We start from the raw sequence: 27833 nt of genomic DNA on the forward strand, positions 1-27833 counted from the left end.
TTAGTATGTACAATTATTTGTATTCAATTAAAATATTGTTAATAGGAGGCAGTAACATACAAGTAATCCATTTCTTAAATTTTTTTAATGTAATTCACAGCATATATTTCGGACAATTTATACACAGACCGATAGGTGTCACTAAGTACCACGAAATAAAGTTACAATAGTGTATTACAATATTTAGTAGGCTGATATTATATATATATTATATACATTTCTCCCAAATTCCAAATAAAAATATTGTCATTTAGAGCATTTATTTGCAGAAAATGACAACTGGTCAAAATAATAAAAAAGATGCAGAGTTCATATTCATTTTTAAACAACACAATACTAATGTTTTAACTTAGGAATAGTTCAGAAATCAATATTTGGTGGAATAACCCTGATTTTCAAGCACAGCTTTCATGCGTCTTGGCATGCTCTCCACCAGTCTTTCACATTGATGTTGGGTGACTTTATGCCACTCCTGGCGCAAAAATTCAAGCAGCTGGGCTTTGTTTGATGGCTTGTGACCATCCATCTTCCTCTTGATCACATTCCAGAGGTTTTCAATGGGGTTCAGGTCTGGAGATTGGGCTGACCATGACAGGGTCTTGATCTGGTCGTCCTCCATCCACACAGCTATATTTAGTTGTTAGTTTTATTTCCACAGCAGTAATTAATCATTAGGATAGCAAACAGTGAAGGTCCAGGTGGTGAATGCAATGCAATAAATGCAACATTTGTGACCAAAATATCCACTGAAACACTATAACTAAATAGGAGTTAAACTAAAGTAACTTTATATTCTGGAAGACAAACATTTTGAAAGTGTGTTTTCCAATTTCTGTATTGGAACTGTGGTTTACAATTGATTGTAGAAACAGAGATAGAAGATTATTCACATTTTTCTAAGCACTTTTTAATCTAAGACAATGTTTAAAAACAGTATATGAGTCACACCCATCGAGGGGAAGGGTACACAATTGTGCAAAGGGCTTCCTGTAAATGACTCTGGTTTACCTCTTACAGTGGGAATTGCCCATCACTGTCCTGTATAATGACAAGGATTGTGTAAGGTTCTAGTGGGCTTCTAATACAAGGCATAAAGGGAGTAACTTGCAGTGTGGCAGAGAAACATGGCTTCAACTAAGTCAAAGTGAAAAGGTCTATCAAACACAAGATCACAGATGAAGCTGTACTTTATTATGTGGTAGAAATCGGTCACAAATCGCTGTGAAAGTGTTAAGAGTAATTGTGCCGCTTGGCATTAAAATAAGCAGCCTCTGTGTCTGGCTGAGGTGATGGCTGCAAACAGACCCATTATCTTCCAAAAGTATTTGTAAGATGAATAAATCCTGGTTTCAGTTCAAGCAGAAAAAGCTTGGAATGTTTTGTTTCCAGTGGCTTACAATGTGTGTTTCAAATTGAAATGCTTCATGTTGACAGTACAAGAATCACAAAATATTGTTTAATAGTACTATTGTTTATCATCAACACAAACAAATATTTTACACTTGGTGTACTAATGCATATTTGAAATGTGATGTCCTTTAGAAGCTTAACATAGCTAAGCATTGTAAAGCCCTGAGAGTTATGGTACAGTATATTTAAAAAAAAAAAAAAAAACATGGCAAAATATGGGAAAACATGACTTTCTGTACCTGTGGTTAAATTTTATTGTGGTTATCATCAGTCATCTTGTATATTTTGTATAGCCTGGTGTAAATTACACATTTATTGGTTTACCTACATAGTTTTGGCATCTTACGTCCTTGTATGGGTGCAGACATATTAGTATGACACTAGAGGGGGCTGTGGCCCAAGGTACTTCTACAATAGTGTAACAGAAGGTTTCTACCGGTATAATGATGAATGCTTCTAATGACCTGCAATCACACCATCTCAGCACACTTTTAATTGCTTTATTTGAACTGTAGGCGCTTCAGGACCCAGTAAGAGGTTCAATAAAATGCAAGTTTCTTCACTGTCACTGCTTCTGTGGCACCAAAAATATGTAATGCATGCATTCACAAGGAGTAGGTGCTAATGAGGACTAATCTCTATGTCAGGCAGCTGAACACACACACACAGGACAGAGGAGCAAACAAAACCTCCCACTGGCTTTATTATCATTACTCTTCAAGAGTGTGGAGTCAAACATATGTTTACTCCCAACTGGACCAACAGTAAACACAGTGATGCACAGATATGTGTACATGGAAGACTCACACTAGGAATAGCAGAATATAAATCATGTTTTACTAGCTCAGGGTTATGAAACCTGGTCATTTTCTGAAGACAGTCACTGCAGTGAATTCTAAAACTCCTGAAATTGGTCATATCCAAAATGATGACATGTTCTAATAATTGGATTTGTAACATTTGACTTCGAGGGCCTATATTAAATGCAAGTTAAATTGCTTTGATTCTCATCCACACACTGTATTCTGCAGGATTCTAACTCATTTAATATATCTGGTAGTGTAACAAGTATTATAAATCATTTAGCACAACCCAGTCAATACATTCTCAAAAAAGTCTTACTTTGCCATAGGTGTCGTCTCCCTGTGCATTAAACAATCAATCAACAAATATACTACAACAGACATTTTTCAATGTAAAAATGTATGTAAAATAAAGTTGGAACAAACTAAGTATTTCCTTCTACTCTTGTTACTAAATAGGAGTCCAATATATACAGTTATCTTCATCCTTCCTATATAGTATTGTCTTTTCATGCACACTTATCTAACTCATCCAAAGTTCCCAGACACATGGTCAACTGTACAATAACTTACAGAAAACATGCTGGCCCATGTTTGATCTTGAAACCTGAAGGTTATCGACGTTAAGAAAGAAAAAACAAAAACGAGGCACTACCAGTTAATTTCTCAAGACAAAGTTTTACACATTGGACAGCACAGTTAAGGATCTGTTTGCATGTATTTTATACTGAGTAATTCAACCACATAAATTGACATGATAAATGTGCAGTTATCCATGTATTTTGAATTTTGTTTACAATGCTTTAATAAGATTGTCTTGATTTACCACATTTATCGTGGCACATCTATAATATAAAAGAGTATCATAATAAAATATGAAATTAATTTATCAAAGTTTTATGGAAAAAGAAAGCTTGTGCTAACAGAGCTACTTTATAAAAATAACATTTAAAAAGGTAATTTATGAAAAAAGATGACGAAAAATGTATTTTAAAAAGGCATATTTAATTACAGTTTGACAACATAAAATAAATCAGTAATCTCAATACTGGCTCCACATATAATCCGACAGATTGAAAAAATAAAACGGACGTCATGAAACAGGTTTACAAAACAAGTAGTACCTATTATAAAGTTTCACCTTATTTACAGAAAGACAGCTATATACAATTGTACAAGTTGCAATTTGGTTCAATGTGATGAAGCCTTGTGAGATGTACACTTCTTTGTGGTTTGACAGCTGAGGGAATCACACATTAATCACAGGTGTCAGTGGAAGTAAAGAATTCTGAGAACAGATCACATTGTTTTTAGAGTGGAGGTTTTCTAAATTCTGGAGAAAGCTTTGCCGCTTCAGTCCTTCCAGGATCACTGAATTACTGGAGGCCAGACTCATTCGCGTCCTTGAAAAAGAAACAAAAAGCCTGCTATTAATACACTTAGGACAATATTCATAAAAGTTACACTGTGTTATTTAATGACTTTATTTATTTTCTTTACGATATACTGCTGTGTGCCACTAAAGAAAGTTGCTACATTTTTCCAATTTGTATTAAAAGTTTTAAAAGAAACATATTTAAAACACAAGCTTAGACAAAAAAAAAAAAAATCTGGCACAACTGACCTAGCTCTGTTTCGGGAATTGATTCTGGATCTAATCCAGTTGAACAAAAGCTTTGAAATGTTCTCCATGTGAATTAACCATGATTGTTAATAATCTGTGTTGATTATCGCTAATTACATACATTTGCTGTAGGATTGAATTACAGATAAGCAGGTCTCAAATTCTCAGTGAATTTCCTATTCATGAGTACTAACTTGACAAGCAGGAAATAAAAAAATCTATAAAAAAAAAAAAACACAAATGATGAGTCATTCACAGTTAACTACTGTCTGGAAAGAGAAAGCATGTTTATAAGCAGAACACCACATGGGAAACAACTAATGTATTGCATATCTAATCATCTTGGATTGAATAAACTCAGCGTATGGTACAGGGCGATTGTCCTGGTGATAATTTAGAATTGAAAAAAGATGATTTAACTTTATAATATTGTGGTCACTCTAAGACCAATTTTTGCTATTTTAAGGTCAATAGTTGAGCTGAATTGTTATTACAAATTACTTCAAGATTTTGACACACACAGTTACCTAATGTTTAGAGAGAATTGCAAATTTACACCGTATTTTCCCCCAGGACTGTTACAATAAAGTAGCGACTAAAAAGTGTTTGAAAATGTTTTAAAAAGGTCTACATACTTTGGAAATTAAAAAGCATTTGCTAAATAAAAAGGTGACACTTACCTTGGAGAATCTATTCCACTGTCTCCTGTAATACTATAATCTCCAGGAATGGGCACGCCTTGGGTGCTCTGCCCAGAAATAGCGCTGTGTGTGCTATTTATAAGCTCTAACTTTTGCTCAATCTGTTTTCTCTGATTCTCTGCCGTTTGTTGATCCAAGTTCCAGTGCCCAGATTTGTTGTCTCCTTCATCTGTGGATTTGTGCAAGGTCTCCGCATCCGAGTCAGCCTCGCTTCTCTGGCAAAAGTCAAATATGCTCCCGTCGACCAGATCAGCTTCTTCCACTTTCCGTTCTTTCTCTTCAAGGTGTTCGTAAATAAACTGGGACATAGGCATGTTTTCTATGTGAGAGCCGCTCTCTGGGTTTGCCAGGTGTCTGTTGGTAGAATCGTGCCACCTTGCCTCCTCTTGCTGATAGCAAGAACCAAACACGGCAGGGTGATTCTCGCATGTACTGGCAGAGTGATCTTCAGCTGCAGTATTGTGCCAGTCGCTGGCATTAGAATAGGGCTGTTGATAGTGAACTGATCCGGATTGAGAGTCTTCACTGCTCTCCAACTCCTCTGAATCTTCATTCAGATACAGGGAACTGCAGGCATCATCGTCTTCGATCACCTGCTGATAAAGAGTCTGATCCTCATCCGTGAAAACCTCGCTGCCCATCGGACTCGACTCAGCCTGCAGGGCGGTGCTTTTAATAATCAGTCCACTTTGCTTATTGTTAAACTGTTGATACGTGGTGGGGAGGTGATCAGAGTTACCAGACTGGTTTCTGGCCCCTTTGTTTTTGATCTGTCTGAGCAGAGATGAAGGCTGGCGTTGACCAGTTGTTTGTCTTGGCCAAGGGGGCAGCATCCCGGCTGTATCACAGTGGTAGGTGACTTGTGGTGGTAAGGAATGTATAGTCTGTTCCACCACTCGACGCTCCCCAGTCTGTCTGGCCATAAACCTCCGATTCAAACTGCCAGCTGCACATCCGTCTGGCACAACCTTGTATCTTGTGTCTTTTTGAGGTTCATCAGTGAACAGATTTCTTCTGGGCTGGTTGTTCTGTAGAAGTTTGTACTTGTCCTCAATTCTCAGTGTACTGCTTTCTGGGTAATTTGAGCCATAATCCCCAAGGCATTCTTTCACCGGCCGGAGATCCAGATTTGCATCGTAATGCAACCCATTTGCCTTCATGCCCTTGCAGTGTCTGTCATCGACTGTTTGTATGTCTTCATTATCAGCAACAACTTTTGTCCTTGAAGAATCCCAGGATTTTGACCTCTGCGTACTTCTGTCTGCTCTCTCTGTCCTGGATCCCTTCATTTCACGGTTTTTATGACCCTTCAGACCTTTCCCTGCACCAGCATCTCTTACAGGTCTCCCCTGAAAGGGGTTATCAATCTGCTTCTTGTAAAGATTTTTGGTTTCAATAACAATGGCATCATCACATATTTGGCGCTCAAATTCCACTTCCTCAATGATTTCGGGCCTCAGGTGCCCGTAGAGATATTCAGGGTGGTTTTCAGGGTTACCATCTACAATTACTTCCCCTAGCTCTGTCCTGTGCAGAGCCAGCTTGTTTTTCACCCTTTGCTTTTCTTTGGTAGAATGGCCTTTCTTTTTATGTTTTGTTGTCTTGGCAGCCACTTTCCTGGCAATGCTTTTGGACTGATGGCGATGTTTGGTGGCTAGCATTTCTGTTGAGGTGCCTTTGCTGATGACGTTTCTGTGCTCCTCGATTTTCTTCATCATGATGGTGTGCCTCACTAGGTTGTCCACAGTAAGTTCTGGGTTGATCCTCTTAATTATCTCGTGCTCCAAGTCCCGGGGAAGGTTGTTCAAGTTCTCCTCATCCCTGACGGGCCATTCCTCAGGGGGAAACTGACCAGAGTAGGTTGCATATTCCTTTTTGTGTTTCTCTTTCTTTGATGTGTTCCGTCTGAACAGGTTGAGACCAAACTTTTTGCAGACCTTGTCTTTCCTGGCGGTCAATGGCTCGCACGGGCGGTAGTTGGCTGCTGTAGAGGTAGACTGGTGTTGAACTAAGGGCTTGGTGTCCTTGCTGCACTTCTGACCTTTACCATTGTGCTCACTGATGGACTGCAGGTCTTGTGCAGACTGTGCTGGCGTTTGGCTAAAACAACGGCAGGACTTACAATGAGCCACAGAGGGAGCAAAGTCATTTATTGTGTCCGCACAGGTTTCTGTGCTCACCAGATATGTAACTGAAGGGGGCGATGGGTAGTCTTTTTCTGGAATGAGCCACTTTTGGTTGTCTTTCATCAGACTGTTTGTTATGAAGTAAGTTTGCGGCGTTACAATGAAATACCCTTCTCCAGTATGGTAAATCTTTCTTTCCTTGATCAAAGAACCCAGTGCACTATAAAGGATGTCTTGAGTAGGTATTGACATTCCTGAAACAATAAAAATAGAAAAAAATATATATATTGGAATACCATTAAACACAAGAAGTGGACTACTTAGTGAATATCAAACACTGTGTTCAATTTAAAAAATATCATTAGCTGAAATACGGTAAATCAGAACAGGAGAATGCTATACATTAAATTGGAGAGATGTGGGTATGTGACAGTGAGAGATATTTTAGGTATTTTAGAATGTCAGGTGAAAGGTTTGATTTATCTGTTCAACAGACTGGGTCCCATTGCTTCAACACAAAAATACACAGCGATGCAGCGACACCTGCAGAAAGACTTGCAGTCACACTGCACATAGCAACTGGCAATTCCCAGCAAAGTGTGGCCATGAGCTTTACATTCTCTCCAGTCCTTTTCTATTTGTTTCTGAATAATAATACACACCAACGCTGTTTCTATTATTTGGGCATCTCTATATTGTTTAAGTGAGGGGTTATATGAATGTGGATGTTTACGAGCTTCTTCTTTTAAACGTTCCTTGAAGTCTTGCTCCATGATGGTTACCAGCATACGACCATGCAGCAAATGTTGACATTTTTCAACATCATCTGACCCCATGCGACTTCAGGTCGCAGACACATGAGAAAAGGCTGAACACCTTTCTAAAAAAGAGGCACGTCGCAAGAGTGTGGATGACGTAATTCCGAGACCCTCAACTCCGACCACAAATGATGTCTGAATTATGAACCATCTTAAGATTTCCTCTATCAAAGGGCCAGAGAATATGACACTCAGTGGGGAGGAGGCCATGCTCGTGACTGGAGAGTTACCTGAGGTAGCACAGGCCCTGTGAGATCTGCCCCTCCCAATTTCCTGTCTCTAAATGTTGTGTATAGTATTTATGCACTTGGGTAGCATTATCTAGTCTATGTTTGGTATTGTTATATCTATGTTTTCCTGCTTCTGTTTGAACTAGTTACCTGTTTTCCAGTCTTTCTAGTTTACCAATAGTTAATAATTAATAAATGTGCTCATAGTTGCATTTTTGCCTTTTTTAGCTGGGCCTGTCTAGATCATCCCTTGGTAACCAGCGATAACAAGATTACTTGGTGAGTGAAAGTTCAAATGCACTGCAGTATGTGTTCAAAATTCTGACTTCAACCAGGTTCACAAACACATTATACAGAAAACGTATTTAATGCCAGTAACTAGGATATGCTTTGAAAAGTCAAACAGTGGTAATGCTGGTTACCATGGAGTTTGAGAGGAATGAGAATATCTGTTCTTGACAAGGTCTTAAAACAGAACTCCCTGTAGTTTTAAGAATCAATTCATTACTTTCCTTTGCCCTCTGCCGAGCTGTAGACATGCCTACAACAACCCTTTCAACATAACGAAAGAGACAAACAAATTCTGCCAATGCCTTTATCAGTCTCCTAACTGATCAGCTGGGGTATGGAGCCAAACATATTCATGCCATTTGCAAGAGCTTGCCATTTAACAGGTGGTGCATCAAAATAAAGGCTCCCCTGTGAAACCATGCAGAATACAATCCAGAACTATTAAACACTCAATAGAGCTAAATTTAGAAATACTAAAAGAAACGTAATACATTCAATGACAAACTTTCAACTAGAAGACATTGACAAAGAATTCTGTTTGTCTTGAGTTTATTACGTTTCTGTTAGTATTTCTAAAAGTTTAAACATAACGTATGGAATATGTTTGGATGCACACCCTAGAACAGTATCAAAACTGCGATTATGGTAGAAAAGACGAGAAGTGATTTCACATATAAATACCTGGGTGATGCTTCATCAAATGCTCAATCAAAGCCTCCTGGTTGACGACAACATGACCAGCATTCATATCGGATATGACGGAGCACAGCACTTCTGACAGTGGGATAAACTGGGATTGGGAAATGGGTGCCATGTCCACTGCAGATACATCACCTGTAATTCAACCAGAAAAGAAACCCCAACATGAATACGTTTTTCAATTTCATATTACACATGGCCATTGTTCCCTTAGCATTTACATTCTGCATCTAGTATATTTTCAATAGTTAATGCCTTAATTCTGATTAATTAATACATTATCCCAAACTGACACTGCTTACACTGTATATTGTAAGATTATTATAGTATATATCATAAGACTACTACTATACGAAGCAGATTCATTTTTTTAAATGTATTTCAGTCCTTAATGTATACACCTTTTTTTTTGCTCAGCAGAGTGAGAAAACTAGTTTTCCATAGCACATAGAAACTCTTCTGTTTTGATTCCCAAATCTCAATTTCAATCTGAAACCAAAAAAAAAACCAAAAAAAACTAGAAAGTAAATTCCCCAGTGGTCAAAGTGTAAGTGTACTTGAATAAATGTCTAAGAACGACAACAATGTAGCAGCGCTAAAAACAAAAAAAAAACGCCTACACCTCTCTCAACAAGGTCTTACTTGGATTACAAGTGTTATGTGTTAAATGGGGCGTTTGTCTTTCTCTGTTTACCTTCTGCGCACACAGAGTTGCAAAGGTATGATGGAGTTAATTACCATTTCAAAATCCATGACAACATTTCAAACAACCTAATTTATTTCAGTGCCGTCCAGCTGTCAAGTCTCAAATATCACTTGCTGTAGTGTTTTTTTATTTTATTTTCTGTACTCACAACGTCTCCTTGTGACATTAGAAACAACCCCATCGAATTACTGTTTTCTCAGGAGGACAAGCTAACTGAGGAGTCACATACCATTAGCAGTGGGGCCCTGTTGGGTATTTGGATCAAGGCACAAAACCTTGACGTGATTTCCCTGAACGGAAAAGTAGTGAGACATATTCCTCATAGCTCCCAGTTGTCTGCTGGAACTACTAGGACACACAGCTTTGTAAAAAGAGTTATTTGCGTGCAGTTAACGACACATGGACAATATCCCTCTACTCCACAGCTTCCAGGTGGTTTTACAGCTGTACTTTTTAATGTTTAACTGTGCAGGGCTATACTTGAAAGATATAAACAAAGAGGGGTTACTAAGATAAGGTACCATCCACAGAATGTTACTCACATTTTAGCAAAACTCTATGATTACACTTTGACTTTTCAAGGTGGACCACTACTCGTCCACGTGCTTCCCATATACCAAGAATGTAAATTAAAACAGCGATAGCTTACATTTCCCTCAATTCATTCAAAACACACAGAATCCTTGCTGAAACACTTAAGACCAGGTTTAAGAAAATAAACCTTAAAATCAATAAAAAGACTAATCCAGAGATAAGATGTTGAACTGATCTCCTGTGGTTTCCCGAATGGTTCAATCTACCTTTTTTCATGAACAACAAAAGTCTGATTCACTGACATTGAAAAACAAACCAGGACTCAAAACAGTTGCTGCTTCCTTAAATCAGTACTGGAATGACATGTCTGTCCACAGAAATGTACCTGCCTTCATCATCATCATAGCCCAACCTTCTAGAAGGAAAATGCAGTGAAGTTAAAATATTTGAAGAATGGGTGACTGTTTATTTAAATTGATTTACAACTGGCAAATAAAATATACAACTTAAAAAAAAAAAATCTATACAATGTTTTCAGTTTAATATCGGTCTAATCCTGCTAATTTATCTGTCAAGCCCCTCCCTTCACAGGTCGAGGGCATATTATAGAATGTCTGTGCTACATATTTCAAAAATAAAGGTTAAAGCAGTATTCTGCTTTGTGTTATGGTAACACAATCAGGGTGCCAGATGATGTCACAAAGAACCTTTACAAGCCAACTGAGGCTTAGACAGCACATTGTGTATCAGTTGGTCCTCAGTTGGTGTTTTCAGGGATCTGTTTTCATGGCAAGGCTCATTCCAAGTTAGTTCCCGACGCCTCTCTGTTAAGGCTACCACCTTTAAACGCAAATTCCCTCTATATTTCCAGAATGTTTGATACAAGTGAAACTTAACTGCCAGTTGGTCTCTGATTAAATCACGCTTTATGTTAATTAGCCATGAGGTTTTCAGAATGCTCTGTTTTCCAACATGTGTGCAAATAACTTTTTTCCTACCTTAATAGAAAAGTGTATTATGTACTGCTTAGTACTGTAGTAAATGTGAAATAATGTCTACTGTCCAATTGAAAAGCAGTGGTTTTTTATTTTTTTAATTAATATAATATACCAGTATTCTGTTTTCTTAAAGGTCCCAGCCATTGTTTAAATGGTGCCAGTCAGTTTACTGCAGCAAACCTCTTGCCAAAGTCTGACCCTCAAAATACATTAGGATTACTTCTTCTCATTTAAGAAAGCTTTTTTTAAAAAAAAAAAAAAATCAATTTCATAAAGTTAAAGTTTCACGTTTTGCTAAGATCCCACTTTAAAATAACAATCTTCCGTTATAAACCCAATTTGATGTTGTTTATCGCTACAGTAAGCACTATATTTGGTCATTTACTTCCTTCATCCAGTCAAACTGAAGCCATATTTTCTACCTAATACAAAAATATCTGAATTGTACTGCTAGTGTTTTGTAGCCAGCACTTCAGAATTTCTGGGCGTCAAGGGAGTCCTGGTGCATTGTGGGATTTGTATAGCTAGCACAATCTGATCCATCATCCTCTCTGCCTGACCTCTGTGAACAGACTGGCAGGAGGGCAGGTAGGGTTTTGTTTAGCAGTCAGCTCCAGTCACCCTGCTCTTCCTGTGGGGAAATCCAGGTCAGGGGGAGGACAGCAGAGAACGACAGAAGAGAATCAAAGCCCGGCCAAGAGAATGCAGCTTTTGTTTGAAACTTGGTCAAGTTCTGCATCAAGCAGGGCACTGTGCCCTCATTAAGAAAGCCAGACAGAACGCTGTGTTCATTTCATAGTGCTATTGTCACCGCATGTAGAAATAAGCAACTGGGCTTCCGAACACAGCCTCTTCATTATGTTAGCGACTAGGGGAGGATGTATATTCCTCAAATACCAGGCCAGGTTACTGATTCTGAAAGGGCATCTGTGTTACATACATCACAGAACATCAATTTACAGTGTTTCTAATTCAAAATAGATTGTCTTTTTTCTAATACTGTTCAGTTCAGGTTCTTCAGAGCCTTTATGAATATTTGATATGCTATGGGCAAACTAAACACGGTGTTATGCTGGAGTGAATTCAGATTGGTTTTTAAAAGGGTTTTGGGGGATGGTGAAGCTGAACTACAGTGCTTTCAGTCACTTAAGGAAATTTTATTTTCTCTGCCCAATAAATAAAAGCTTTAAAAAGTAGATCCAGTTTAGTTTACACTTCACTAAAAACAGAAGGTTTCTATATGTGAAAACCTGGGAGTTATTTGTGGCACCAAATCAAATTTATTCCGATACAAGTTATAGTCTATACAATAGGACAGTTCCTTTACCCCATCTGTAGATGTGGGTTTAGTGAACAAAAATAAAGCATCCCCAGCAGCATAGGGATATCATCACTGACTGAATAGCTTGTAAACAGGAAGTAAAACAGATGTGTGAAAAAGATTTATTTCACTTACATGGTCAATGGTTAAAACTGTAAATTATTACTGCACAACAACAATAGTGTAACTCGACTGAAAGAAGCCTAATACTAATCCCATAATGACAAAGCTAATTATATATGGGTGAAGTACACCAGGATTATCTGTCTTCGAATAGTATCCACAATCTTGTCTTCTAATCTTGTCTCCCTGTACTGGCAAGTTAAAAAATGTAAGCTGTTGACATAAGAAAACATGCTGGCTCACTTAAAATAATAAAGTAATGTAATACTTTAATAACACAAATCCGTCTTACAGCTTCAACAAAGCCAAATATTCATAATTCAGTTCTGTAGAATTGGGGGAAAGCATGCTGTACTGAATTCTCACAAGGTGGAATAACATGTGGTATGTTATACCTCTTTGATTATACAAAGAGGTATAATCAAAGCACTTCCACATAAAGAAGCAGAAGTCTGGAAGACAGTTTTGTTAATTCTAACATGCACTACAATGTATGTCAATCAGCAATCAAATGGGCATTAAGATGACAAATCAAGTGCAAATCAGGCTGCAAGGCAACTAACTGTGTAGTACATCTGCAATGTCCCATGAAAAGGCTGATTTTAACTGTAATCATTAAGTGGGGCCTGTTTACTCTTTTTTTTAAGGTATCCTCAGTGAGGAAAGGCACCTCTAATAGAATGGTTTGTAAACTCTTATGTAAAACAGATGTGTGAATAATTAACCTGTACTGGTTGCAAAGTGAAGAAAATATACAATCTGTACTGTTATCAGTTTCTGAACTGTGAGGTTAAAACGAATATGGCCAGTAATAACCAAAAGCCATCTTCAAAATCAGAGAATGCAGCTGTGTACAGAATTGTAATAAATATCTCCTAGACTGTACAAAATGTTCAAAATCAAACTTAAAATCAAGAAAACACATATTTCATTACAATTGATCTTTATCGTCCGTAAACCAAAAAGTTTCAGGTCAAGGTGAATGGTGCACATCACTGTTGTTTTAATTTATTTTCAATAGTTTCATTGAAAATACAAAAAGTCAGCATCTCAAATGGTTTATGATGCAAGCTTTTAAAGACCAGTACCCATTATAGATGCTTCATGGTGGCATACTGCAGGTAGGATTTATAATAAGCTTTATAGAAAGCTTGCCAGCAGCCTTGTGTGCAGGTGTACTTCCTCTTTTGGATAAGACAGCTCAAGATAGCTTAGGCATTTCTAAACAAAACAAATAAAGCACAGTTGGTGGATTTAGGTGTGCACAGAACAAAAATGTTTTCAGGTAAGGTGAAATTGTTTATAATTGAAAAGAATGTATTAAGTTTCAACGATGATACTGGATCTTTAAAAGTATTTTAAGTGCAGCACAGTGACCAGAACCAGAGGACACAGTTGGAAATTAAGTAGAGACAGATTTAGGACAGATTGTAGGAGGCCATTCTACACAGACTGCTGAGTGTATGGAATAGGTGACAAAGTTGTTCATCCTGAATCATTGGGATTCTTCATGAAAGGACTACACGTCAGGGGCTGTGTCTGTACACAATACAGCCTGTTCTCTCCATGTCCTGGCTGTATTTAACAATGGACTGCCTTGACAGTCAACAAAACACTCCTTTGAAGAAGCAGTATTCAAGAAGCAGGCTTTTTTAATAGGTCAAGCTGTACCTTACTACACCTGCAGGCATTATGTGCTCTATACAATTTGTTTAGGAATGATAGTGTACATCTGCATGTGCTGCTTTCATGATCCAAACACCTTTTCATGAACAAAACATTTTCTTCCGCTCATTACCATGCCATTTGCACAAGGTCCTGCAGGTGACCACATGTGACACACACAAAAAGTTACTTGAACTTGCTAAAGTTTAGGCTTATGGTGATACACTAAAACTTTACAGCAATCATTAACCCGTTCGGTCTATTTGTTGAAGTAAAGTGCTATAATTTGAATGTATAATAAATAAATAAATAAATAAATAAATTACATACAATTAAGGGCAACCAATAATATTATGAAAAGGAACTAAATCTCTTTAGTCTTTGATCTCTATTTTTTTGCAAACAGTTCATTTCAAACTGTGTGAAGTCTAGACCCTGGCACTGACAATTCACAGCCTGTCAAGAACACAAGGCGACACAGTGATAATCCTATTGAAGCAGCAGTGAGTAAATACCCAGCAATCCACATTTAAGTGCTGCTCACCAGCATCTCTTTAAGCTTGCATTCACGCGTTCCTATTCACACAGGACTCTGTGAAGGGGTTTCCTGTTACTACACCAGCCAGAAACCAGCTGCAATGGTATATATTAAACAACGCTGTTGACATAGACTTGGCAACCAATGAGGAAGTCAATCTCTCAAACTGCTTCAGAGATATGAGCTGCAAAGGAAGAAATGATGGATTTCAAACAGCCCTAAAGATTACAGTAAAAAGAACTGATTAAAGAGGTTCTGTAAAATCTAATACTGTAACAAAAAAGACAAACTATGTGAACTCGATTACAGTACAAGTCCAGGTATATCCCCATGTAATACAAGGATTGTATTAATCAAAATCTGTAAACAAGGATTTCATTGTAAACGTAGCATACCCATGAGCTCATATTACGCACTGTACTTGACTCTAAACTTAGAAAAACAAAAGGCACATAACTTGGTGCCGGACTCCACAGCATTTATAATGATTTAAGGCAGACGTGATTTACAAATTATGCTGGATACCAGAATAGACAGGTTCCATTAATTTCAATAGGGATTTGGTTGGCTCCCAAATTATACATAATGCCATTATGTAGAGGGACTGGATTCATTTTACTGTAGTTTAACATCCCATACCATAGAACACAAAATAAGTAATCATCTTTGGGTGTTTTATCAATAGTAATATAACCCTTTCAATATGTTTCGAATTTAAAATTAGCAACAAAAAAAAAGTGTCTCAAAGATTTGCTTTAAATCTAAATGTGAAGGGGTTATCCAGTTACATTATTTAAGCTCCCCTACTACTCAAAATCAAACTGCTTTACACGACTAATCAGGCTTAAAACTTAGACAACTCACATTTGTAGAGCTTTTCCCACAAGACTTATCATAAAACTATAATGGTAAACCTCCTCCTTAGCTTGTTCAAGAGAGAAGACAGATGTGGCCAACAGTGAAAAAAAGCTATAAATCAAGCAAGCTAGGAAGACGCCGAGGGACAAAGTGTATTTCCTTATTATAGGCTTTCAACCAATCACATTCTCTGCCCACTTGCTTTTACTCAATGGGCAGAACTTCTCAATGGATGGAATACAACGGTACAGTATTTAAAATAAAGAAATAAATCAAAACAAACTTATAAACCAAATGTATGGAATTATATTGAAAAACTGGGTAAATATATCAGTAAAAGAATACCAACAAGAAAAACGTTTAACATTTACCATATTTTACTCAAAAGAATATTATTTCTAACCACATAGCAAGCATTCTTTATAAACCAGTGAATGACAGCTCAGAATATTGTGACAAAACTGGCCACAAACCCAGATTGAAAAGATGATTGCAACAAGCTTCCTCCTGACCTTACAGAATGTTCCACAAAACAATCTAATTATTAACCATTGCTACAAAAAAAAAAAGTGATTTACATTCAAATCCCTTGTTAAAGCATTGGCATAGATGATTCCGTTATCAGTGTTGATTGAAACTGTCCAGAGGAGGTCCCCTGAACCATTGACACCTCCATCTCCTGTCACTGTGCTGTTAGACTGTAGAAGAGCTTTGGCCCCTGGGTGGCAGCTACTCCAGACAGCTTCATCAACCATGAACAAGCTCCAGTCACATTTGTCTGGCACTAGTGCCTACCAGAGTTGAGTAACGACACAGGACATTTAAACACAAACATCAGCTGCAATATCCAGGATGTGGATATCAAATTCTCACACAATCTTTTAGTTTTATATTAAAGTAAAACCACATAAATAAATGGATGGCTGGACAGCTGGAGACATGCAATGGAAATCTAACACTGTGGTTGACGTTGTATTTAATAATGTTGCATCAGACACTTAAAAACAGATGCTAACAATAATCGTTTTAGATTCTTAACAATTGACCCACCCTCCAATACATTCATTTAGATTAGCATTTTCTAATACGGTTCTTTAAATAAGTGATGATAGCCCCAAAGTGCAAACACTAAACTGAAATGGAAAGATAATGAAACTTTTATGCTCTTGTAACATTTACAGAACCTACTCAGTATCCATTATCCTTTGTTTATGATGCACAATGGGTGTTTTCTCCACATAGGAAGCATGTCCCATTGGTTTTATGTCCCAATAACTCACATTAGAATTTGTGAGGGACCTAGTTGGACATCGGCAGATTTTACAGTATAGGGTTATTTGAACAGATAAAGGCATGTATCCGAACCATGTGGCTACTTCACCGAGTTTCTTATGCTTTAACAGATGCCATAAAACAACAAATGTTTTCAATATTGCATTTCCTCTCTCAATTTCCTTGATTTCCACATTTAAAAGGTTTGAATTTACTACTGTTTTTAAGTTACCAAATAAAGTACAATATGTGTTCGGGCTCCCCAAAAAACAAACAAACAAAGCCTGACACCAATTAACATACCTATTCCCGAAATGACTTTTCAGCAAGACAAAATGAAAAATACCTTTAAAAACAACAACAATATAATATTGTCAAATAAATGTTTCAAATGTGGTTCTTTAAGCAACAGATAAAGGCAAGATATTAAAAAGAAAAACACATCATACTGAAACTACTTTGGGTATTAAATGCTCCAGTACTCTTACTGCATTTTATGAAAATTGGATATTGCTTGGATTAGAAGGTCTTTTAAAATAATTTCCAAATTCAGGACAATGTTGTTGCTTTAAACTAAGTATCTGTCTATACGCAATCTGTGATATATTACCCAGACCTTGAGAACCTATTGAAAACCTTTTATTGCAACCATTAAGGGAAAAAAATGGCTAGTAATTTATTAAAAAGTCTACACGACGTATTGGAATTTAACAATAAAGGCAGACAATTTAATAATAAATATAAGAACATTTACAAACAATAGGAGGCCATTCACCCCATCTAAACTCATCCAGTTCCTAGTAGCTGATTGATCTCAAAACTTTAAGTTGGGTTTTAAAGGATCCAAGTGTTTCTGCCTCAACATGATGACTAGGTAGCCCATTACACAGCCTCACCACTCTCTGCTGTGTTGAAGTGGAGAGAGAGAGAGAGAGAGAGAGAGAGAGAGAGAGAGAGAGTTTAAGTATGTATTAGATCATATTTTGATCCATACATGTATGTTTATCTAGGTAGCACTGCTTATTACACAGAGAGCTCTGTTAGCTGTGAATATGAAAAGCACATGGACCTTCTTTTGTTTTTATAAGGATCTGCCAGTGCCGACCACCATGAACAGCAATGACCTGTGCAATCACCTTTGCCCTTGGAAGAGTTCGGTTTCTGGTGTTGCACTCAGCACGAGGAAAGGAAAGTACTTACCTTCATTAACAAAGCCATGCTAGAGAGTGGCATGTTAAAATGCTCTGAAACATGCACACATGTATTGTGGACCTACTTAAAGCAGTAGCTGTAGTACAATATATTTTAGTTCATGACAAACATTGACTGGAAGTCTTTTTCAATATATTCATTTTTAAAACACGTTTGTCATTCCATTTAAGCTTCTTTAAGTATTCCTAAATTCAGCACTAGTGAGTGTTTACTAAATATGAATGGAAGAGAGAGAAAGAAAGAAAGAAAGGTCGAAAAGTAGTCTTATTAATGTTAGAATACTTAACTGGAGCATTTTAAAATATGCTATAAAGTAGCATTTTTCTGATTGCCTGTTTGTATTACTGTAGAGAAATACCTCAAATAAAACTAGGTATTCCATAACCCCACAAAATGACACTACAAATAAATGAAATAAATATTCTGTAACTAGCAGTATACTGTATATACACCCCGTGCATTCTTTTGAAGTTTAAATGGTGTATGTGTGTGCGTGCGTGCGTGCGTGCGTGAACCCTTATCTAAAGAAGCAGAGGTGCTTCATAACCGATATTATTTTACTGTTCTGTGGTGCTATTCAAGTACATTTCCCACACACCCCTACTGTATTTATATTAAAAAATGACACTGTGTTAACCTGTAATTAACCTTGGTACCCTTAACGGATTACACTTACTTGGTAGAGCTGTCAGTTAAGCCTCCAAATAGCAATCGATTAATTGGGCACACAAAATCGAATTGTTCGAATAAATATCTGTGATTGTACATTTTCGCTCCATTTCTCTCCCCCGCCGTGACTATTTTAATATCACTGTTACTAAAATATTTATTCCAAACAGATTACAGTACTTTGGAATGTAATCTATATAAACTAGACACGAGTTTATGAAAAACATAAACATCACACATTGCATCTTGTTAATACCTTCACTATCTGTGAAACGCACAATGCGGAAATCCCTGCCTAAAACATCATCATCATCATCATCATCATAAATTGATTTACTTACCACAACTTGCATACCCGCTATAGGTCAAGCTGACTGTTACTCCAAAATTGCGTTTAATATCATTGATGTTTTTTTTTAACATTATTGAATATTGTTAAATATTCATTATATAACAGTTCATTTTGAAACTCCAAAGAAGCGCAAACTATATACAGTCAGTTTTCTCCAATGTGCACAATTTATTTACAGGCTGTTTGCCAGGAATACAAGCCTGTTGTCCTGCTCTGGATGCTAGACGCCACGCTTTTTTGTTTGTTTACATCAAATACACAGAGGGGCGTGTACTTACAAAGCATTTTCAAAACTGATTCGCTGGTAGCATGGGACAGCAAATCAGATGCTAGTTAACACTTATGCAGGAAAAGAAGAACACGCCCACTGCTTGTCTTTGGCAGAAATACTGTAAATAGCAAGGCAGGGCGTTCGGTGCAGTTTCGTTGATAAACTTAAATAATGTTAATAACTATGTGCGTTACAAAAATATAATTATTGAATCGATTAGCCAGTATTTATTGATGTATATAATCGATCGAAAAATCTATTTTCAATTTAATCGTAGCAGTCCTAATACTGGGCCTCTAGAAATGTTGATTACAAGTTGCCATAGAGCAGTCATTTGCCTCAAGAGAGTATGCAGCACCGTAGTTTAACTTTTGTTCTTCCTTATTTTTATGAAAAGTATATGTGGAGACAGGTGGTCATCATACTCCTCCCTGCCTCACTATGCCTATTATCACTTTCTGAGCACCCCACTTTTGTTCTAAATGACCGTCTTTGTTCAGACTTGTCATACAATCAATATGTGATCTGTTTTACATGAAGCAGGTCAATGTGACTTAACCCAAGAGTTGCACTGCTGTAGTAATGTTGACCTCCACATATGATAATATTCCCCACTGTGTACCGACAAACGAGAGCCGCAGGTGGTAGCTCACGATAATGGAGATCCACTGTGAAAACACCAAGCTGGCACCAAAAGGACTTTTCTGTCTGCGAACATCATTACCTACAAATTACAGTTTGGGGAAAACATTTATAATATGTAATTTATATTGTAGTCAGAAACTTGTACCAAAACATTTTCTTTGTGGTTATCTTTGTCACCGGTATGAATATTCACTCAGTCTCAGGAAGGATTCCTCTATGTTTTGTTCTTTATGAAACAACAGAAGTAATTGTTGTCTATAATGACACAGGATACCTCATTACAACATGCTGCAGTTAGGCATAAATGTTTTAACATCTGCACTCAAACCTCATTTAAAATGCAGCCTGAAGAGGTTTATTGGAAAAGACTAGGCAACCAATGAGATGTGTGACTAACTTTCCAATAGGAAACATGTTATTCAGCAGACTTAATAACATGGCTGTGATCCAGCATAGACTTATTTAAAATAATTTTTGGTGTTAAGGCATTACAAGCATGTCTAATTCAGCACACTAGCTAGATTAACAGCCATTTTGACAAACTGAACACCAGGTTTTTTAGATTCCACAAGTAAAAATGGAACTTCATATATCCCCAGATTCTGATACTCAATAACTTGGATAAATAGTTCTCTAGATGCTTGTAAGAATGTAGGTGATCAATCAGCTACCAGCAACCGGACAAGCTCAAGTGAATGGCTTCCTGTTGTTTGTAAATGTTCTTAAGTTTGACACATGTATGAATTTAAAGACATCCCTAGATTCTCATTAAGTTGTGTCAAAGAATGCCCTTAGCTAGCTTGGATGAGCAGGCCTCTAGATGTAAAACACAAAAGTGTGATCTAGATCTTCCACTATATTCCTGGGGATAATAAATATCCACGACAGCAGTTTTATTTTAAAATAAAAAACAGTGATAAACTGGAGAGCATAAGGAAGAAACAGAAGAACAAGAACTTATTGATTATAAATGTTTTAAGGTCCTTTCTTTATTTACCAGGCAAGTGCTTTTAAATGTCTGCACTGAGCGAGTCACTGAGGCTTTTTCAATTGGGCCCCAGGATACTGTAGTTGAACAAAAGGATCAGGAATCAAGTGCAACGTTTGCTAAAGGTCAATTTAAATTAATGTTGTAGTAATGTTCAGTGAAGAGCAGTGCCAGGCAAAATGACATTTCATCTCTGCTCTACAGAATACAGCAGTCAGTACTTGAGATCAAATATGTAGCTTCACTTTTATCTGAGGTTCTCAGACGAGTAAATGAAAGGGGGAGGCTGGAACATGTACTAATTATAAGAAGGTAAGACACCATTCCAATTCCCAATTAGATTAATCATGGCAACTTCTAAGCTCATCCAGTTCTACTAGGAACCAGACAAGCTTAGATGGGTCGAACAGCCTCCTCTTATGTAGTTGTTTCCAAGTAACACAATACCACTATGCAGTGTAAGAATATATTGTTATTTATTGGCACTGTCAAAAGGTATTATATTTGTGAACCCCAACATACTACATTTATACTACTTTGGTGCCTTAAAGTATGCACTGACAAGACTGGAATTCTCATTTAGTAAGAATGAGTCGTTGCTATGGATGAATATTAAAAGGTATAAGATGATTCTGCTCAGACAGATGCAAATTAGTCATAGTACAAGAGGCATTAAAAAAAAGGTTACTTAAAACAGAAGCTAGTCAATACAAATACATCATTAGTACTGCATGCCATGGTGCAATATTCCATCAAAGCTATACACTAAAATGACATTGCTCATACTCATTTCCTGGTTCCTACAATGGTTCCGGATCTGGTGGGGAGATGAAAGATTGTTATCATGCCATCTACTCAAGTAACAAGAAACACACAGAATCTCCTACTGTGTTGTCACCCTCATTAGGGTTATGTGTTCCTCTGTAACGTTGCCCCTCTGAATAGAGAAACAGCCAGACCAAATGGCAGCCTGACAAAAAGTCCAGCCGCTGTGGAAATGAACATTGTTGGCTAAAATGACCACTTTTAAAGATTGAAATTTAACTTCCATAAGAAAAAAAAACATAGTTATAATGACTCTGGCTGCTTTATAACTCCTTCATCCATTAAGTGTCAAACACAGAGTACACATCGTCGACCTAATACACAATTCAATATTAATGCAAGTGTATAAAATCAACCAGCTTAAAAGGTAAAAACATAAAATACAAGAGAGTAATTTCCATGTCTCTGATTCTTTGTATACAAATCTATTAATTATTAAGTATCTGCCTTCTGGAAATACAATGGTTGCTAACAAATTAGCTTTTTATTTAATTTCTACTAGAATTCAGAAACCAGACAGTGCTTCAGAAGAGGTTCTGCAATCCTTATTCCTGACTAATTATCTTCACAATTTAACTTGGGGCAAGGTCAAACTCTTTAGCCACTTGCTATGGGTTTCACTCTGAGCCAACATGATGAGATCAATCAACTACTAGGAACCGGACGAGCTAAGATGGGCCAAAAGGCCTCCTCTTGTTCGTAAATTATGAACATTATGTATGTACTGGTATAATTCACTTTTGCCCTAATGAATTAAATCAATATGAAACAATATATGCAAGTGAGAAAAGAGCAACACTCTGGCCATTGCACCTTCTTTGGAGAGAGCTTTGAAGACAGTAATGTTAGTTTTGTGTGAGCCATGAAGTGACATGATTTAAAAACATTGATTTAACCAGTTGCAATGTGTTTACACCCTCACACTCTCCAGAGGGCTGGAGATGCTTTTCCTTTTTTACAAAAGAAAACATTTACTAAAAAAAGGGCCTGCTGAGATGCAGTGTTTTCAAATGGATTGGTTTCTCTACGACAAGCCCTGGATGAATAAAAAGCAGAGTGAATAAGGTTGGTAAATTTGTGACTGTTGTGAGCCTGCTACCTTCGAAGGATTAACAATCCCCACGATGGCAATATACATAACAGAGAGCTTTGAACAAGGCATCTTAACTCAGCGGAGCTTTGACTTTGAGCAGACATTAGCCTCCTGTTTCTGGAAGCTGGGAGGAAATGGCTTCCCAGCAGGTACTCGTGATACCTTATTAAAAACAAGGGTGTGCCTGGTAAACAGATGGCAAGATCTGAACTTCTTAAAACAGGGAAGAGAAGACGACAGGGTTAACTGAACCTCACTGATTATCGCAGTCAGGCATTAGTGTATGAAACGCCACTAAAAGCCAGAGAATTTGTGCTAGCATGTCACCTATTTTTTTTTTTTTTTAATTCACGAAGAATGGTATCATTGGGAAATGGAAAAATCAAATTTCTCTCTCAGCCCAACATTTTAACCCCCTACCCCCTTTTAGAGGAAAGCTAGGAACAGAACCTCACTTGGGGTGGTTTTATTCTCTGGCTACAGCTGCATAATGGATTAGAAAAGCTCTTGTCAACATGTTTCTAACTAGAAGTTAGTTGAAGTTGTAAAGGCAGAAATGTCTCATGTTTTGACCTTGCTTTATTCCTTGAAGGAAATATGGTTATATTCCTTGAGTCACATTTGAGATCCATCTTAACAATGCAAAGGGATTCATTATGTTACTCTTTCTAAAAAAAAAAAAACAATCAAATTATATATATTTTTTTAAATGGCCTCAGCTTTTAGCAACGATGATTTTAAGATGTTTTCCAGTTGGGTGGGCTTGTGTGCTTCCCCCTCCCCCAAACACCATTTAATCACTAACTGCTGCAGTCATACAACAGAAAAAAAAAACTGCCATATTGTCTCTCCCATTGCCCATCAAAGAAAAGCTGTAATTCTGCACTGCTTGGTCTTATATTGAAGTCCTCTTTCTCCAGTATCTAAATATGCATCTTTGGGTGGCCACTATATTTCACCAACCTCATGGAATGACCTCCAAAAGACACCAGGGATGCAAATTATTTAGCACAGTTTAAATCATTTTTAGACATTTATTTATTGTACTAGGCTTTTGTACTGTACATTTGGAAACGTAATTGTTTACTGGCATGGTGGACCTGTGTAAACGAGATTCCATTGCCTTTTTTGATTCTTGACTTAGGACAGGATTTATTTTTATAATTTTTATTTTACTGTGTAGTAATGCAAAATCCAAACTCCCCTACCCCTCCTCCTTAAGAAAAGAGCAATGTTATTATTGACATTGTGTGTGTTTTCCAAGAACTTGTAGCTCCATGACCTGTAATACAGACAAACTGCACACACACCCAGCCCCACCTGCTTAGGTTGTGCGAACCAACCAGCATCAAGACCATTGATCAAACTGGAATGAAGGGTGAATGTTCCTGCATCTGTGAAGAAAGCCTGTACTGGTGTTTTGTATGTTGCGTCCCCATAATTGGAGATCATTGATAAATGTTTGAATAATTTATAGTGGATATGTATTCTGTATCTTCCATTAGGAGTATTTTAAAAGGTTTTCTACTTCATATGTTATAATTAGTAAAAGCATTTTTATGCATGTTAAAAAAGCCCAATTTCTCATTTGACAGACTGGCGCTGCATTATAGCCAAAGGGCTCTTAGCAGAAGGCTGGGGTTATTTGTTCTTTACTTTAACATCTTGAATAGGTTTCAGCAATTGCAACAACCGTACTGGTATTTCAATGCAGCACTTTTGCAGAAGCGCATGTTTGGATCATGAATGGAAACCAGTTAATTGATAGTACTGGAGTACTACTGAAGTAAATGTTAAATCATTTTATGCTGGTACCATCTCATACTCATATTTGTTTATTCAGTCCCCATATGCAGTAGTAAACTACAGAATGGCCTTAACTTTCAATACAATACAAATACTTCAGTCTCTTGAATTTAGATTGCTCCTTTTTTTTTACATGCATGCCCCTTTAGTGCATTTCTGTCTGCAAAAATACTGAAAACCCTTATGTTCTATGTGTATCTGTTACCAAGAAATACAAAAAAAATGTGTACCTATAAAAATCACACTTTTATCCAGATCAATTCCACTGTGAAAAACTCCCCCTCCAAAAAAACATGCTACTATAACAGTATTGCCTTATTAATGCAATTCCAACAAAATAGTAATGGTTACACTCCATGAAGAATGTGTTATACAAGTACATAAAGAGCTCACAAATCTTAAATGTACAGCAACAAGCATTTCAATTATATAGCGCCTTTCAAGATCAGGTCCTCCCAGAGGGGTGAACAAATTGTAGAAATACACAGCCCATGGCTACGTGTCACTTTGAAATGTAATCTCAGTTAGCATGCAAACATATATAACGTTCATTTAAACTATAAAATAAACTTGCAAGTCTATATTTATGAAACACATTCAAACAAAACTGTAAAAGCACTTTGAGGTGATTGTTAACAACTGTTGAAAATGTGTTTTTTCTTTAGTCATTACGTTAAGTAGCAGGTCTTGCGAGACAGCATCTGTTGTCAGTTATTGCCCCTTTTTGATGGCTTTGTAAAAGTGACTTTTCCACCGGAAAACACTGAATAGTCAACAGAATAACAATGGCAATAGTTTGCAAATTCACTGCAACGATGAATCACATTGCACCCTTATTGCTACTGGCACCACTAATTAGAAGAAATGTTATCATCTCATTTGTTTATAAAGTATGCTTATATTATCAAAGCTATTTGTGATGCATGAATAGAAACCACAATACATTGTTTACAAAACAGAACCAACATCAAATGTGCATTGTATGTAAATAAAGATCAAAAACACGAACACTGATGTAAAAAGAGAAAGAGCTTGTCTGTTTACAGTCTACAAGTTTAGTTAGAAACATGTGATGAAAGTGTAGAGCAGGGAAGAAAGAGGAGAACTGCCTGCCATGTATGCCACTTATAGCATGATTATTTCAGCAAGGCTTTATAGCATTCATTGTTACTTACTAAAAGCTACATAAATAGCTATGGCCTTATCCTTCCTAAAATAAAACCGACATGACATGCATATAGGTCGAATATATTAAATATAATTTTGTAGCATGATAGAAACAATGTCATGACATTTGGCAAAACAATATGAATATGTAAATCATATCAAATCTTTAAAGTGATTAATGCAGAATGTGCATACAATTACACATAAGAACACAAGACATGTTTGGGGCTGTTTAAGGTTTTAGTCCCTTGTTAGCGCACCAAATTCCCCCTACTAGGGGGACCTCAGTTAATAGGACAGAATCTAGACGTTTTTTAAATGTTCCCAGTGTTTTAGATCCTACCTCATCTGGTAGGCTATTCCATGCATTTATAACTCTGTGTAAGAAACCACAACTAATTCATACGTTTCATTGTAAACTACTTAGCTTCAATTTATGCCCTCTCTTTTACTCTGTGCTAAATTTGACGTAGTGACTTGGGTTACCTTTATCTGTACCATTTATGATTTTAAAACAGCAAGTTCCCACGTTCCATTCTTTTTTCTAGACTTAAGAGATGTAACTATCTTAACCATACTATACAGTGCTATGTAAACCTTTATAAACGGGTGTTAGAAATGCTACATAATGTCCAATTCAAATACAGTGTTACAAGAATACATAATTGATGTTCTTTATGCAGCTCTATAAAGCACCTCCGTGAAATAATGTAAACACTTTCATAATGTCAGATATGTTAAGGGTGACCAAAGACATACAGATTTTTGTTTGTTTATGATTATTTGTTCTGGATTGCCTTCACTATTTATGAGCAGGGTGCGCACACACAGTGGTAACGTGAGATGCCTTGAACCCCATACTGTGTTGGGGACTAGTTCAGTCTCCATGCCCTTCCAAATCTTGGCCTTTTAGGTTCCCGGTTTTTTATTAATAGCAAATATCTAGCGACGATCTTTACTTTAATCACAATAGCATGTAATAACTATTCAATTTAACATACAAAGTAGTCTATAGTGATATGAATTTGCGTCAAATATTGCAACAGTATACTATAGTTACACGTTTGCTTGATTTACTAAGTTTTGGAAAGAAACGTGAGTGGACAGGATGCCATCTTGTTTGGTTTACATTTAACATACTGTAATTACTTTTCAAAATAATGTAATGCACTCGTGTTTAATGTGCTAGAATTTGCCCACAAAATAAATAAATACATAAATAAACTTCTGCTATTATACAGAACAGCCAAACACACTTAAAGCCCACGCCTCTTTATCCAAACCTATATTGGAGCGCACCTTTTACAACACAATAAGGGTGATTTTGAAATTATTTTTTTATTACATTTTATAACACTATATATCTTAATCTGTCTGCTGCATACCCATGGGTATAACGCACTAAAGTCTAATCAATAAAAAATAAATAAATAAATAAATAAATAAACAACATGATGACGGTATAATAAATCACACGAGATCGTGTATCTCGTGTTAACTTACCCACTGCTCGGATGATAAATCTTTTCGGGGACCTCAATGCCCTTCTCATCCAAGATTCTCTTAGTACTTCAAGACTGTTGCTTTTCCCTTGGACCAGAAGCACAAAATTCTCCATCCATCCCTGGAAATAAACCTCTGACACGGCTTTCACTAGCCTCTTGTTCCAAAAACTCTTCAGATTCTGCGATTTAAAATCGGCGAATACATCATAACCGTTCGGGTTAGAAAGTTTGCCACAGCCGCTGCTCAAACTTTCTTCGTCCCTGCACAGGACTATAGCAAGAGACGCTGTCGAAAGCTGAACCCGTTGCTGCAGCTGCTGCTGGGACATCTTTTTCACTTATTTGTTTATTTAATTACATTAACATTCTTGGATGAATATTGCAAGAAGTTGGCCTCTGTTTCAGCTACACAAACATGTTCTGTCTATTCCATCTGCGTTTATGATTTGGACCATACAACAATTCACATGCTGTCCCGCACAGAGTAACTCTGTGCCTAAAGTGCTTTCCTTTGCTTCCAAGGTAACGAGGCGCGGCTGTCTCAAGAGAGGCGGTGTCTAATTCAGGAAGCCAATACCCTAGC

At 37.0% G+C, this 27833-nt stretch overlaps 1 protein-coding gene across 1 annotated transcript; it reads right to left on the reverse strand.

Moving 5' to 3' along the window:
* Positions 1–3199: 3199 nt before the first annotated feature.
* stox1 (storkhead box 1) lies at positions 3200–27833 on the reverse strand. The gene is made up of 4 exons (XM_034031834.3): positions 27249–27833; positions 8685–8837; positions 4518–6918; positions 3200–3616 (listed from the first exon to the last, which is right to left on the reverse strand). Exons 1-4 carry the CDS (start codon positions 27577–27579, stop codon positions 3463–3465), a joined length of 3039 nt encoding a protein of 1012 aa, XP_033887725.3. The 5' UTR covers positions 27580–27833; the 3' UTR covers positions 3200–3462.

The sequence above is a fragment of the Acipenser ruthenus genome, chromosome 13 (assembly GCF_902713425.1).
Source record: "Acipenser ruthenus chromosome 13, fAciRut3.2 maternal haplotype, whole genome shotgun sequence".
Taxonomy (NCBI): Eukaryota; Metazoa; Chordata; class Actinopteri; order Acipenseriformes; family Acipenseridae; genus Acipenser; species Acipenser ruthenus.

Coding starts and splice junctions, on each gene's coding strand:
- stox1 (XM_034031834.3), bottom strand. CDS start 27,579: ATGTCCCAGCAGCAGCTGCAGCAACGGGTTCAGCTTTCGACAGCGTCT. Junction 6,919..8,684: donor TTTGATGAAGCATCACCCAG/GTATTTATATGT, acceptor TTATTGTTTCAG/GAATGTCAATACCTACTCAA. Junction 3,617..4,517: donor AGTGGAATAGATTCTCCAAG/GTAAGTGTCACC, acceptor TTCTTTTTCAAG/GACGCGAATGAGTCTGGCCT.